Below are 16,374 nucleotides of genomic sequence, written 5' to 3'. Positions count from 1 at the left end.
GCGCTCAGTATACGGTATAATCATACATACAGGAGGACCCAGCGCTCCGTATACGGTATAATCACACACACACAGGAGGTCACAGCGCACAGTATACGGTATAATCACACACACACACACACACACACAGGAGGTCACAGCGCTCAGTATACGGTATAATCATACAGGAGGACCCAGCGCTCCGTATACGGTATAATCACACACACACAGGAGGTCACAGCGCTCAGTATACGGTATAATCACACAAAGGAGGTCACAGCGCTCAGTATACGGTATAATCACACATACAGGAGGTCACAGCGCTCAGTATACGGTATAATCATACATACAGGAGGTCACAGCGCTCAGTATACGGTATAATCATACATACAGGAGGTCACAGCGCTCAGTATAGGGTATAATCACACACAGGAGGTCACAGAGCTCAGTATACGGTATAATCACACACACAGGAGGTCACAGCGCTCAGTATACGGTATAATCATACATACAGGAGGTCACAGCGCTCAGTATAGGGTATAATCATACATACAGGAGGTCACAGCGCTCAGTATACGGTATAATCACACACAGGAGGTCACAGCGCTCAGTATACGGTATAATCACACACACAGGAGGTCACAGCGCTCAGTATACGGTATTATCACACATACAGGAGGTCACAGCGCTCAGTATACGGTATAATCATACATACAGGTCACAGCGCTCAGTATACGGTATAATCATACATACAGGAGGTCACAGCGCTCAGTATAGGGTATAATCACACACAGGAGGTCACAGAGCTTAGTATACGGTATAATCACACACAGGAGGTCACAGCGCTCAGTATACGGTATAATCACACACACAGGAGGTCACAGCGCTCAGTATACGGTATAATCACACACACAGGACGTCACAGCGCTCAGTATACGGTATAATCACACATACAGGAGGTCACAGCGCTCAGTATACGGTATAATCATACATACAGGTCACAGCGCTCAGTATACGGTATAATCATACATACAGGAGGTCACAGCGCTCAGTATACGGTATAATCACACACACAGGAGGTCACAGCGCTCAGTATACGGTATAATCACACACAGGACGTCACAGCGCTCAGTATACGGTATAATCACACATACAGGAGGACCAAGCGCTCAGTATACAGTATAGCAAATAGATCAATGGCTGCACTCAAAATTAATCTGTGCTAGAGCAAGGTAATGTGCAATACATGAAATGGGAATAGCATAATGGCTTGTGAAATATATGAAAAAACACATGAGATTCTTAGCACCAGTTCAGATTAGATTGCTGTTCAGTCAGTTTTTCTATATCTACTATGTAATATTTTTTCTGACTTGAACGCCCCGTCCTTCACCATGCTGTGATTTTAATTACATCGTAACACAGTTGGTTCTGAGCTTCCTATATAAGCAGGCTTTACCACGTTATTAGCCATAGGTAAGTGTTCACACTAGGCAGTCAGCTCAGGTACCCATCCGTTCTGAGATTACCTTGACGATTGGTGGATGGGCTCACAACTTTTGGCCAAATCTTGTGCTAAGAATCTCATGTGTTTTTTCATATATTTCACAAGCCATTATGCTATTCCCATTTCATGTATTGCACATTACCTTGCTCTAGCACAGATTAATTTTGAGTGCAGCCATTGACCTATTTGCTATATGACTTTTTTGGTTATGCACCAGTTTAGATTAGATTGCTGTTCAGTCAGTTTTTCTATATCTACAGTATAATCACACACAGGAGGTCACAGCGCTCAGTATACGGTATAATCATACATACAGGTCACAGCGCTCAGTATACGGTATAATCATACATACAGGAGGACGCAGCGCTCAGTATACGGTATAATCACACACAGGAGGTCATAGCGCTCCGTATACGGTATAAACATACATACAGGAGGTCACAGCTAACAGTATATGGTATAATCACACACAGGAGGTCACAGCGCTCAGTATACGGTATAATCACACATACGGGAGGACCCAGCGCTCAGTATACGGTATAATCACACATACAGGAGGACCCAGCGCTCAGTATACGGTATAATCACACATACGGGAGGACCCAGCGCTCAGTATACGGTATAATCACACATACAGGAGGACCCAGCGCTCAGTATACGGTATAATCATACATACAGGAGGACCCAGCGCTCCGTATACGGTATAATCACACACACACAGGAGGTCACAGCGCACAGTATACGGTATAATCACACACACACACACACACACACAGGAGGTCACAGCGCTCAGTATACGGTATAATCATACAGGAGGACCCAGCGCTCCGTATACGGTATAATCACACACACACAGGAGGTCACAGCGCTCAGTATACGGTATAATCACACAAAGGAGGTCACAGCGCTCAGTATACGGTATAATCACACATACAGGAGGTCACAGCGCTCAGTATACGGTATAATCATACATACAGGAGGTCACAGCGCTCAGTATACGGTATAATCATACATACAGGAGGTCACAGCGCTCAGTATAGGGTATAATCACACACAGGAGGTCACAGAGCTCAGTATACGGTATAATCACACACACAGGAGGTCACAGCGCTCAGTATACGGTATAATCATACATACAGGAGGTCACAGCGCTCAGTATAGGGTATAATCATACATACAGGAGGTCACAGCGCTCAGTATACGGTATAATCACACACAGGAGGTCACAGCGCTCAGTATACGGTATAATCACACACACAGGAGGTCACAGCGCTCAGTATACGGTATTATCACACATACAGGAGGTCACAGCGCTCAGTATACGGTATAATCATACATACAGGTCACAGCGCTCAGTATACGGTATAATCATACATACAGGAGGTCACAGCGCTCAGTATAGGGTATAATCACACACAGGAGGTCACAGAGCTTAGTATACGGTATAATCACACACAGGAGGTCACAGCGCTCAGTATACGGTATAATCACACACACAGGAGGTCACAGCGCTCAGTATACGGTATAATCACACACACAGGACGTCACAGCGCTCAGTATACGGTATAATCACACATACAGGAGGTCACAGCGCTCAGTATACGGTATAATCATACATACAGGTCACAGCGCTCAGTATACGGTATAATCATACATACAGGAGGTCACAGCGCTCAGTATACGGTATAATCACACACACAGGAGGTCACAGCGCTCAGTATACGGTATAATCACACACAGGACGTCACAGCGCTCAGTATACGGTATAATCACACATACAGGAGGACCAAGCGCTCAGTATACAGTATAGCAAATAGATCAATGGCTGCACTCAAAATTAATCTGTGCTAGAGCAAGGTAATGTGCAATACATGAAATGGGAATAGCATAATGGCTTGTGAAATATATGAAAAAACACATGAGATTCTTAGCACCAGTTCAGATTAGATTGCTGTTCAGTCAGTTTTTCTATATCTACTATGTAATATTTTTTCTGACTTGAACGCCCCGTCCTTCACCATGCTGTGATTTTAATTACATCGTAACACAGTTGGTTCTGAGCTTCCTATATAAGCAGGCTTTACCACGTTATTAGCCATAGGTAAGTGTTCACACTAGGCAGTCAGCTCAGGTACCCATCCGTTCTGAGATTACCTTGACGATTGGTGGATGGGCTCACAACTTTTGGCCAAATCTTGTGCTAAGAATCTCATGTGTTTTTTCATATATTTCACAAGCCATTATGCTATTCCCATTTCATGTATTGCACATTACCTTGCTCTAGCACAGATTCATTTTGAGTGCAGCCATTGACCTATTTGCTATATGACTTTTTTGGTTATGCACCAGTTCAGATTAGATTGCTGTTCAGTCAGTTTTTCTATATCTACAGTATAATCACACACAGGAGGTCACAGCGCTCAGTATACGGTATAATCATACATACAGGTCACAGCGCTCAGTATACGGTATAATCATACATACAGGAGGACGCAGCGCTCAGTATACGGTATAATCACACACAGGAGGTCATAGCGCTCCGTATACGGTATAAACATACATACAGGAGGTCACAGCTAACAGTATATGGTATAATCACACACAGGAGGTCACAGCGCTCAGTATACGGTATAATCACACATACGGGAGGACCCAGCGCTCAGTATACGGTATAATCACACATACAGGAGGACCCAGCGCTCAGTATACGGTATAATCACACATACGGGAGGACCCAGCGCTCAGTATACGGTATAATCACACATACAGGAGGACCCAGCGCCCAGTATACGGTATAATCATACATACAGGAGGACCCAGCGCTCCGTATACGGTATAATCACACACAGGAGGTCACAGCGCTCAGTATACGGTATAATCATACATACAGGAGGTCACAGCGCACAGTACACGGTATAATCACACAGGAGGTCACAGCGCTCGGTATACGGTATAATCATACATACAGGAGGACCCAGCGCTCCGTATACGTATAATCACACACACACACACAGGAGGTCACAGTGCTCAGTATACGGTATAATCACACACACAAGAGGTCACAGCTCTCAGTATACGGTATAATCACACATACAGGAGGTCAAAGTGCTCCGTATACGGTATAATCATACATACAGGAGGACGCAGCGCTCAGTATACGGTATAATCACACACACAGGAGGTCATAGCGCTCCGTATACGGTATAAACATACATACAGGAGGTCACAGCGCACAGTATATGGTATAATCACACACAGGAGGTCACAGCGCTCAGTATACAGTATAATCACACATACGGGAGGACCCAGCGCTCAGTATACGGTATAATCATACATACAGGAGGATGCAGCGCTCAGTATACGGTATAATCACACATACGGGAGGACCCAGCGCTCAGTATACGGTATAATCACACATACAGGAGGACCCAGCGCTCAGTATACGGTATAATCATACATACAGGAGGATGCAGCGCTCAGTATACGGTATAATCACACACACAGGAGGTCACAGCGCTCCGTATACGGTATAATCACAAATACAGGACGATGCACCGCGCAGTATACGGTATAATCACACAGGAGGTTACAGCGCTCCGTATACGGTATAATCACAATTTACTGGAGGTCACAGCGCTTAGTATACGGTATAATCACATACAGGATGTCACAGCGCTCAGTATATGGTATAATCACACATACAGGAGGACATCGCTTAGTATACGGTATAATCACACATACAGGAGGTCACAGCACGCAGTATACAGTATGATCACACATACAGGCGGTCACAGAGCTCAGTATACGGTATAATCATACATACAGGAGGACACTGCGCTCAGTATACAGTATAATCACACAGCAACACCGGAGCTCCTGCAACCCTCAACCTACTGTCTCCTTTCCCACCATCCTGTAGAATGTAAGCCCGCAAGGGCAGGGTCCTCGCCCCTCTGTATCAGTCCGTCATTGTTAGTTTGTTTACTGTATGTGATATTTGTAACTTGTATGTAACCCCTTCTCATGTACAGCACCATGGAATCAATGGTGCTATATAAATAAACTAGCTATTGAACCCGTTCTACGCCCGGGTGGCGAGCATTTATATTGGTATATGGTCTCCATCCTGGTATGTGCTGCTCCCATCCTGCGCCTCCGTTCTGTCATTTGCTGCTCCCATCCTGCGTCCCCGTTCTGTCATTTGCTGCTGCCATCCTGCGCCCGTTCTGTCATGTGCTGCTGCCATCCTGCGCCCGTTCTGTCATGTGCTGCTGCCATCCTGCGCCCGTTCTGTCATGTGCTGCTGCCATCCTGCGCCCGTTCTGTCATGTGCTGCTGCCATCCTGCGCCCGTTCTGTCATGTGCTGCGGCCATCCTGCGCCCGTTCTGTCATGTGCTGCGGCCATCCTGCGCCCGTTCTGTCATGTGCTGCTGCCATCCTGCGCCCGTTCTGTCATGTGCTGCTGCCATCCTGCGCCCGTTCTGTCATGTGCTGCTGCCATCCTGCGCCCGTTCTGTCATGTGCTGCTCCCATCCTGCGCCCGTTCTGTCATGTGCTGCGGCCATCCTGCGCCCGTTCTGTCATGTGCTGCGGCCATCCTGCGCCCGTTCTGTCATGTGCTGCGGCCATCCTGCGCCCGTTCTGTCATGTGCTGCTGCCATCCTGCGCCCGTTCTGTCATGTGCTGCGGCCATCCTGCGCCCGTTCTGTCATGTGCTGCGGCCATCCTGCGCCCGTTCTGTCATGTGCTGCTGCCATCCTGCGCCCGTTCTGTCATGTGCTGCGGCCATCCTGCGCCCGTTCTGTCATGTGCTGCTGCCATCCTGCGCCCGTTCTGTCATGTGCTGCTGCCATCCTGCGCCCGTTCTGTCATGTGCTGCTGCCATCCTGCGCCCATTCTGTCATGTGCTGCTGCCATCCTGCGCCCGTTCTGTCATGTGCTGCTGCCATCCTGCGCCCGTTCTGTCATGTGCTGCTGCCATCCTGCGCCCGTTCTGTCATGTGCTGCTGCCATCCTGCGCCCGTTCTGTCATGTGCTGCTGCCATCCTGCGCCCGTTCTGTCATGAGCTGCGGCCATCCTGCGCCCGTTCTGTCATGTGCTGCGGCCATCCTGCGCCCGTTCTGTCATGTGCTGCGGCCATCCTGCGCCACCATTGTATTATATGCCCCCCGCTCCAGTGTGTATGCCCCCGAATGCTGCTGCCATATAAAAAAAAAAAAAAAAAAAATACCATACTCACCTATCGTCCGGCTCCACTGCAGGTATGTCTTCAAGAAAATGGCGCCGGAAAGCGGGGACTGCGCAGGCGCCGATTCCGGCAGCAGGAATCGGCGCCTGCGCAGTCCGCGCTTTCCGGCGCCATTTTCTTGAAGACACACCTGCAGTGGAGCCGGAGTGTGTCTTCAAGAAAATGGCGCCGGAAAGCGCGGACTGCGCAGGCGCCGATTCCGGCAGCAGGAATAGGCGCCTGCGCAGTCCGCGCCCTCCGGAGCCGGGAGCAGAGGAGCCGGGAGACGGAGCCGCAAGCAGCGCTGGAACCGGGAAAGGTGAGTATACTTACCCTCCCTCCTGGCGGTCCCTGACTCTCCGGTGGAGATGGCGGTATGCGTTCAGTGCTTACGCATACCGCGATCTCCCGGGAGCGTCGCTCTGTGAGGCCCAGACTGCGCCGGCGCTTGCGCAGTCTATAGAGGCTTCGGACAGAGTGACGCTCCCAGCGTTATATTATAGATAATAATAATAATAAATAATAATACAGGCGGTCACAGAGCTCAGTATACGGTATAATCATACATACAGGAGGACACTGCGCTCAGTATACAGTATAATCACACATACAGGAGGTCACAGCACTCAGTATCTACTATATAATTGTCTAAGGGTCACTTCTGTCTGTGACTGTCCTGTTTGTCACGGATATTCATTGGTCGCGGCCTCTGTCTGTCATGGAATCCAAGTCGCTAATTGGTCTCACCAGCTGCCTGTCATGGCTGCCACGACCAATCAGCGACGGCCACAGTCCGATAGTCCCTCTCTACTCCCCTGCCGTCAGTGCCCGCTCCATACTCCCCGCAGTCACAGGCTTATTGCCAGCGGTAACGGACCGCGTTATGCGGCGGGTAACTCACTCCGTTACCGCCGCTATTAACCCTGTGTGACCAAGTTTTTACTATTGATGTGCCTATGCAGCGTCAATAGTAAAAAGATCTAATGTTAAAAATAATAAAAAATCATCATATACTCACCCTCCGGCGCCTTTCCCGCTCCTCGCGACGCTCCGGTGCTAAAGATGGTATGCGACAAGGACCTTCCATGACGTCACGGTCATGTGATCGCGACGTCATCACACCCTGGGACCGGAAGCTGGCGAACAGGCAACAGAGCTACAAGGGGCCCTCGGATCAGAAGGCGAGTATGTTTATTTTTTATCCTGTGACATACGTGGCTGGGCAATATACTACGCGGCTGGGCAATATACTACGCGGCTGGGCAATATACTACGTGGACATGCATATTCTAGAATACCCGATGCGTTAGAATCGGGCCACCATCTAGTATAGTATAATCACACAGGAGGTCACAGCACTCAGTATCTATATACCGTATATAATTGTCTAAGGGGTACTTCCGTCTTTCTGTTCTCAACTTCCGTAACGGAAATCCCGCTTCGCTGATTGGTCTCGCCAGCTGCCTGTCATGGCTGCCACGACCAATGAGCGACAGGCACAGTCCGATTAGTCCCTCCCTACTCCCCTGCAGTGCCCGGCACCCGCATACTCCCCTCCAGTCACCGCTAACAAGTGGCGCGAATTGGCCCCTCCCTAATCCCCCCAGTCAGTGCCCCTTGCGTGCGTCACTGCTGACACAGAAGGAATCAATGTCACCATTACACACTGAATGGGAAACCACTGGGTAAATCTGACAGGGAGAAGGACTTGGGGATCCTAGTTAATGATAAACTTACCTGGAGCAGCCAGTGCCAGGCAGCAGCTGCCAAGGCAAACAGGATCATGGGGTGCATTAAAAGAGGTCTGGATACACATGATGAGAGCATTATACTGCCTCTGTACAAATCCCTAGTTAGACCGCACATGGAGTACTGTGTCCAGTTTTGGGCACCGGTGCTCAGGAAGGATATAATGGAACTAGAGAGAGTACAAAGGAGGGCAACAAAATTAATAAAGGGGATGGGAGAACTACAATACCCAGATAGATTAGCGAAATTAGGATTATTTAGTCTAGAAAAAAGACGACTGAGGGGCGATCTAATAACCATGTATAAGTATATAAGGGGACAATACAAATATCTCGCTGAGGATCTGTTTATACCAAGGAAGGTGACGGGCACAAGGGGGCATTCTTTGCGTCTGGAGGAGAGAAGGTTTTTCCACCAACATAGAAGAGGATTCTTTACTGTTAGGGCAGTGAGAATCTGGAATTGCTTGCCTGAGGAGGTGGTGATGGCGAACTCAGTCGAGGGGTTCAAGAGAGGCCTGGATGTCTTCCTGGAGCAGAACAATATTGTATCATACAATTAGGTTCTGTAGAAGGACGTAGATCTGGGAATTTATTATGATGGAATATAGGCTGAACTGGATGGACAAATGTCTTTTTTCGGCCTTACTAACTATGTTACTATGTTACATGATCCGCACATGGTGCACCAGGTTATAATGGGGAGGAAGCAGCGAGCGCTCAATGCGGGACATGGAAATACAACGGGGAGATCACAGCGGCCTCCATCATCTGACCTGTGCCCGGGGCTCCGCACACTACCGGGAGCAGCCACGACGTCCTCCGCCAGCAACGGCCTCCGTGCCGGACTACAGGGAGGGCGGACTATCACCCCGCACGTGAACAGCTCTTCGGAGCCAGCCCATGTGGGGGCACTGTGGAGTCCTGCAGGGCGCCCCGTGTGAGCCACACTCCCGGCCGGGCCCTCGGCATCTCCGTCATCTACACACGTGTCCCATTATTGTTATGCGCGGGCCGTGTGCTGCTCCTGCACTCCGCCACTCTCACCACCGGCCGTACATCTGCTCCTCTCATGGACGGATGGGCCGGGGACGGTCTCCAGAAAGCTGCCACACTACGTGGGCCTCTGCTACACACTACGTGGGCCCCTGCTACACACTACGTGGGCCTCTGACACAGGAGGTCACAGCGCTCCATATACGGTATAATCACACATACAAGAGGACAGCGCTTAGTATACGGTATAATCGCATACAGGAGGTCACAGCGCTCAGTATACGGTATAATGACACATACAGGAGGATACAGGGCTCAGCATACGGTATAATCACACAGGAGTATAGCGCTCAGTATACAGTATGACACAGGAGGGCATACCGCTCAGTATATGGTATAATCACACATACAGGAGGTCACAGGACTCGGTATACGGTATAATCATACATACAGGAGGATGCAGGGCTCAATATACGGTATAATCACGCAGGAGAGCACAGCGCTCTGTATACGGTATAATCACGCAGGAGAGCACAGCGCTCAGTATACGGTATAACTACACAGGAGGACAGCGCTCAGTATACAGTATAATCACATACAGGAGGATGCAGGGCTCAGCATATGGTATAATCACACAGGAGGACAGCACTCAGTATACGGTATAATCACACACAGGAGGACAGCGCTCGGTATAATCGCACATACAGGACGACAGCGCTCGGTATAATCGCACATACAGGACCTCACAGCGCTCAGGATATAGTATCACACATACGGGATGCATTTTGTTCTCTATTTTTTCCCCATTTGGACAACCGTTCTGAGTCTGCTCTGTTAACACTGGATGTTATTTAGAGATACTAAGACCTTTGAACAAGTAGACGGCTCAGGAAAGTGAGAACAGTTACTAAGAGAACTGCTTTGGAAACTGCTTATGGTGGAGGAGGTGGAGGCTTCCAATACGGATATCAGATTAGGAGCCAAGAGGGAGGAGAACAGATAAATGCAGTGTACAAATCACTGAGCCTAGCTCCTCATACTTGGCAGCCAGCTCACTACTGCCCCACTGATCATCTATAGCAGTGGTGGTCGCACTCGCTCACTACCGCCCACTCACAGTCTATAGCAGTGATGGTCACACACGCTCACTACCGCCCCACTCACAGTCTATAGCAGTGGTGGTCACACACGTTCACTACTGCTCCACTCACAGTCTATAGCAGTGGTGGTTGCACTCGCTCACTACAGCCCCACTCACCGTCTATAGCAGTGGTGGTCACACGCTCACTACCGCTCCACTCACCGCCTATAGCAGTGATGGTCACACACGCTCACTACTGCCCCACTGATCATCTATAGTAGTGATGGTCACACGCTCACTACTGCCCACTCACCGTCTAGAGCAGTGGTGGTCACACTCACTCACTACCGCCCCACTCACCATCTATAGTAGTGGTGGTCGCACTTGCTCACTACCGCCCCATTCACCGTCTATAGCAGTGGTGGTCGCACTCGCTCACTACTGCCCACTACCGCTCTAATCATGCAGGTGACTTTAGGCCCTCAATTCACAAAAAGGATTGTGGGGTCCTCACCAGCCAGACACTCAGCAATCCTACATTCATCATCTTTCCTATGCATAGGTGATAACTTTTTATTCTCCCTGTGATTGTTCGACCTCTTCGTCAAACACTTTAGGACTACAGTATATAGTGACATTAACAATCTCCTATGGAGCCCAGGAAGGGCTTTGTGGGAGTACAAAGATGGTGTGATAGGGGCCTTCAGTAGGCTGTGACATGCACCAATGCAGATGGTAAATGAATGGTTAAGTAGCAGTGATCGGCGCTCGCTCTGATCATTGCTGTACGGCCAATATCCCGATATGTAAGGAGCGGGCGCAGCTCCTGAGCATGCAGCGGATATCAGGAGGTTAGGAATTGTACAATGAGCAGTGGCAAACACAGAAGGCCTCTTCACAGTAGGCTAAATGCTCAGTGAAACACCAGCAAAGAAACATCACAAATTGGACCCGCACGTAAAAATAAAAAAAAAATAAAAAAATCCCCATAATACTGGGTGTAATCTAAATTTATTACAATTTACAAAGAAACATGAAGGAAGCTATAAGAGAGGCTTAAGAGCACCAGGAATGGGTTAAGGGTTGACCACTGCCACAAGTCAGGCCAATGTTCCTTTATCAATTACTCAGGGGTCACATAAAGAGCCCACCTGCCAGTCCCCACAATAGGGAGCTCAATCAATGGCCTTTCTTTGGGAAGTCATTGAGGGACACGCCAATTAATGGACTGCAGGCCGGCATGTTTAACCTCATCCATGGCTTTATATGTCTGCGAGGGAGGATTGTAAGGAGCAATAAACCCCTCCATGTTTAGATCACTGGTTAGGACTTGGTGGTGGTGATGGGGGGGGAAAAGGGGGGTGGGGGGGGATAGGGGGTCTTGCTCGCTCAATTTGTCCACCAGTTGGAATAGTTACTGACGCTCACTGCTTGCATACAATACGACCAGCAGGACATAAGCTGTGGGGATGGGACTGGCACCAAATAATGTAGTTGGAAAGGATTACAGCCGCGAGATGGAGCCCATCTCCCCACTCGCTTCCTATATCCCTCTCAGCGGGAAGCCTCGGCTCGGATCGATATCTCATACTCTTCTCAAGCAAAGGAAAGTGATCTGAGGCTCGCGGGCAGGCAGGAATCAAGCCTAAACCATGGCTATCAGTTTACGATTATTCTGGCTTCATGCCTCACATGTGGGAGGACATGGGGGAAAAAAAAGTAATGAGTCCCTTCATTAAATGGGTTGTCTGCTTAGCTTTTCTCAGAAGCAGGAGACCCTGCGACAGCACCACAGGGAGAATGCAGCAATGCACTGCTGCCTATATAGTGCGCAGGCCTGCCTTACTCTGGGGGGCTTCCTCCTCAGCATGCACCATCTGAGCATTCATCAGACATAGCGCCACTATGCAGGAGTACAGGACGGAGGTGAATGTCGCTGGCATACTTGTACAGTTCACCTTGGAAACCATGAATAGAGTGCACATGACAGCAGACAAGTGAGGGGATGGGTGACCATTAATGTATTAACATGTGATATTCCTCCCCGGATCACAACCATTATCATCCACAAATCCTCTCCTGCATGGAGAAATAACCCAGACAACGAGGCTGTGATGTGCAATGCACAGGCTTTCCAGAGTGCTCATATGGGTATGGAACTACAAGTGCCAGCTGCTGTCAACAGAATGTGGCAATAAGCAATTTATAGAAAACAAATTAAACTGTGAACCCACCTGGAAGCTGCTGAGTAGGCTGCTGCCATGCTTGGTAAGTGCTACCCCAACCCTGTGTTACGAACGCCTGAGGACCACTGCAAAAAAAATAAAATATATATATATATATAAATTATATGTATATAGTGATTAAAGACACCATGAGCTCATAGGGACGAGAGTAGTGCAAACAGAACTCCCTGCAATACAGGAATAGCCAGTTGCATGTAAAGACTGACATGGCATAGGGATTAATTGTTCCAGGGATAATAGGGATTTAGGCTGCAGAAGTGCAAAAGGCCAACATGAATCTTCTAGGTAAGGAAAGTGCATACATAGCAATTCCCACATAAGAGTAGGCAAGAAAAAGGGGATCACCTTATAATAGAAATTTATCAATTACACCATAAACCACAACCTGATAAAAACAAATTAAAAAGCCTAAAAAGGCAAAATAGAAAATGCCCCCTGACCAAACTATAACAACGCATAAGGCCACATCAGCATGACCAAATATAAAAGATAAAAAATGAGCATACAAATATAACTATATCAAACAGGCTGAAGTCAAACTGAATGAATATATAGCCAGTAGTTCAAACCTGTAAAACAACCGCTGCAGTGCCCTATAAAGACCCAAATAAGGGTTAAATGAGTACGGGCATGTAATAAAACCCATGGGGCAAAGATCATGCACAAACCTATACCCTACTCGCTATATATGCATTCAGTTTGACTTCAGCCTGGTTGATATAGTTACAGTGCCTTGCGAAAGTATTCGTCCCCCTGGAACTTTTCAACCTTTTCCCACATATCATGCTTCAAACATAAAGATACCAAATGTAAATTTTTGGTGAAGAATCAACAAGTGGAACACAATTGTGAAGTTGAACTAAATTTATTGGTTATTTAAAATTTTCGTGGAAATTCAAAAACTGAGAAGTGGGGCGTGCAATATTATTTATATATATTATTTATTATAGTAAAGCAGGGGGGGTTCTGATATGCCTCTCTAGCAATCCTACGAGAAAGCTCTCACTGAAATTTTGCTTGGTCTTCCAGATGTTGTTATCTTAAACGCCACTGTTCCTGTCAATTCTTAATTACATTTTAAACTGAGGAAAGGGCAATTGAAGACACTCAATTGTCCTTGCGCAGGCGTGTACTATGGAGGACAGAGAATGAACTTCAATCCAATATTGCAGCCAGCGGGTAAGGAAAGGGTGAATTAAACACCCGAAAACCCCGCCCTTATGGCTGAAGATTGTTCCCTCCAAATTCAGGTGACAGAGTCCCTTTAAGGTGTGAAACCTTGGTCAAAGTTAACTGCGCACAAAAATCTTTAAGGGTACCAAAACTTTTGCATCAGCCCATTTTCCTTTTGATCTGGGGGTATTTTCTTTGACATTTTTATCATGTTGTGGGTTATGGTTTAATTAATATATATTTATTATTGTAAGGTGATCCCTTGATTATTATTAAGTGGTCATTTACTAGTTTTGGTATGCCTAAGGTAATCTCTATTATAGAGGTGGTGCCCTCTGTTTGTTGCTCGGTGGATAGCAATTCCTCATTCGTACATAAACCAATTGAAAAAAAAAAAAGTAAATAATGTGATCCATAGGTGGAAAAAAAAGACTGAAGAGACACCACACCCATGGGACAAGCCCCACACTTACTTCTGATGAGGTGTCGCGTGTGCCTGGTTGAAAGGACTCTGACCAAAGCTGCTCGGGGCTCCGATGGCAGAACCCTGGAAGAGGAAAGGGTTAAACTTCAGAACTGAAGTGTCAGTGAGCAGCAAAGCCCCTGTGCAAGAGTGCAGAGGGCCCAATACAGCTACTGGCTCCGGATATGAGATAACCTACCCCAACTTTCTCATCAATGAGATGCCGGGCCAGCTCGATCTGCTGTGGGAGGCCTCGGATGGTGAATATCCGAACGCCAGGGTCCGTGTTGGGAGGCGGATTTCTCTGAAGCTCCACATGGGCTCCTGATTGCTGGTTTATGCTTTTGATATTTTCACCCCCTGCAAAAAAAAAAAAAAAAAAAATTATAATATATTATTTTTAGAAAAATTGTAAAATAAAGAATATTAAAAGCTAAAGCTTTTGCACCATTCCAAAAAGAAAAAAAAAAAAAAAAAAAAACAAAAAAAAAAACACCCCATAGCTGCTCATTCGTTTACTTATGGAGACTAAACAAATAAAAAGCAGCGCCGTTTTAGATAAAGGAATTATCCAATTATCCAGAGATTACTAGTCATAGCCTAATTATGGCAGTAATGACATCTGATAGAAGCATATTGTTCTGTGCTGCCGCCCCAGACGTGCCGCGCTCCGACACAACAGACTGCCAGGACGGAGCATATGGGAGCTTGGCGTCTGCAAACAAGTCAGCAGGGTACGGAGAATTGATTAAAGCATGTCCTCTTGCTGTATAGTGATGCTGCACCGTTACAGACAGCAGGGGGCGCAGCAGATTAGCTATTCATTACTGGCACGACCCCTGACCACTACACCCTGGTCTTACATTCATGACCGTCCCACACACAGGAGACCGGCACAAAGGACATCGACCATGGGGGGGGGGGGGGGGGGAATGGGGTTTTGGTGTGTGTGTGGGGGGGGGGGGGGGGGGCTAGTCTGATGAGCACTGTACGGACTTCTGCAATGGACTGAAGCCTTCTGGTAAGTCCCGGACAGGGCGAGTCGCTGATGGGAACAGATACATCAGCAATAGATCTAGAATCTGCGAGGCATCCGGAACATTATGTAACGTGCGGAGCGCCAGCTAAGTATACGCCGCTCACCGCACAATTCCCATCACTTAGCAACAAGCGCCACGAGCGGTCACCGCATTAATGACAGCACCGAGTGGATTCCACAAGCTACAGGTTGCTAAGTAGAGAAAGCCATTTAGATGCTGCACCCAAGACGCAGGGTCGGGGAGCGAAGGTCTGATCCTGGGAGGACTTGCATTCTTCAGCCATAACGCACTAAGGGTACCGTCACACAGTGGCATTTTGATCGCTACGACGGCACGATTTGTGACGTTCCAGCGATATAGTTACGATCTTGCAGTGTCTGACACGCTACTGCGATCAGGGACCCCGCTGAGAATCGTATGTCGTAGCAGATAGTTTGAAACTTTTTCGTCGTCTAGTGTCCCGCTGTGGCGGCATGATCGCATGGTGTAACAAAGGTGTGCACGATAGTGTATACGATGTGCGCATAGTAACCAACGGCTTCTTCATCGCACATACGTCATGAAATTATCGCTCCAGCGTCGTACATTGCAAAGTGTGACAGCAGTCTACGACGCTGGAGCGATATTGTTACGATGCTGAAGCGTCACGGATCGTGCCGTCGTAGCGATCAAAATGCCACTGTGTGACGGTACCTTAAGTCACTAAAACTAGTAGTGCAGTCCCCACTGCGTCCCAACTTATTAATACATAATGGGGGAGAACCCAGCAAGACCTGACGTAAACCGGGGAACAACCCTGCAAGATCCGCCATATATCAGGAAACACCTCCACAAGACCCGCCGTATACCAGGGAACACCCCCTCAAGACATGTCGTATACTGGAAAACACCCCCACAAGACCCGCCGTATAC

At 47.9% G+C, this 16,374-nt stretch overlaps 1 protein-coding gene across 2 annotated transcripts in view; it reads right to left on the bottom strand.

Moving 5' to 3' along the window:
- Positions 1 to 16,374, bottom strand: part of FUBP3 (far upstream element binding protein 3) — a 39,504-nt gene that overhangs the window by 2,526 nt on the left and 20,604 nt on the right. For both annotated transcript variants that reach the window (XM_069747525.1, XM_069747526.1), the window contains exons 13-15: positions 14,622 to 14,782; positions 14,433 to 14,506; positions 12,775 to 12,851 (exon numbers count right to left, since the gene is read on the bottom strand). In XM_069747525.1, coding sequence (XP_069603626.1) covers positions 12,775 to 12,851; positions 14,433 to 14,506; positions 14,622 to 14,782 — 312 coding nt within the window. The remainder of the gene's footprint in view (positions 1 to 12,774; positions 12,852 to 14,432; positions 14,507 to 14,621; positions 14,783 to 16,374) is intronic.

The sequence above is a fragment of the Ranitomeya imitator genome, chromosome 2, assembly GCF_032444005.1.
Source record: "Ranitomeya imitator isolate aRanImi1 chromosome 2, aRanImi1.pri, whole genome shotgun sequence".
Taxonomy (NCBI): Eukaryota; Metazoa; Chordata; class Amphibia; order Anura; family Dendrobatidae; genus Ranitomeya; species Ranitomeya imitator.
The sequence above is the reverse complement of the archived record's forward strand: the minus strand, read 5'-3'. Positions and strand labels throughout refer to the sequence as shown.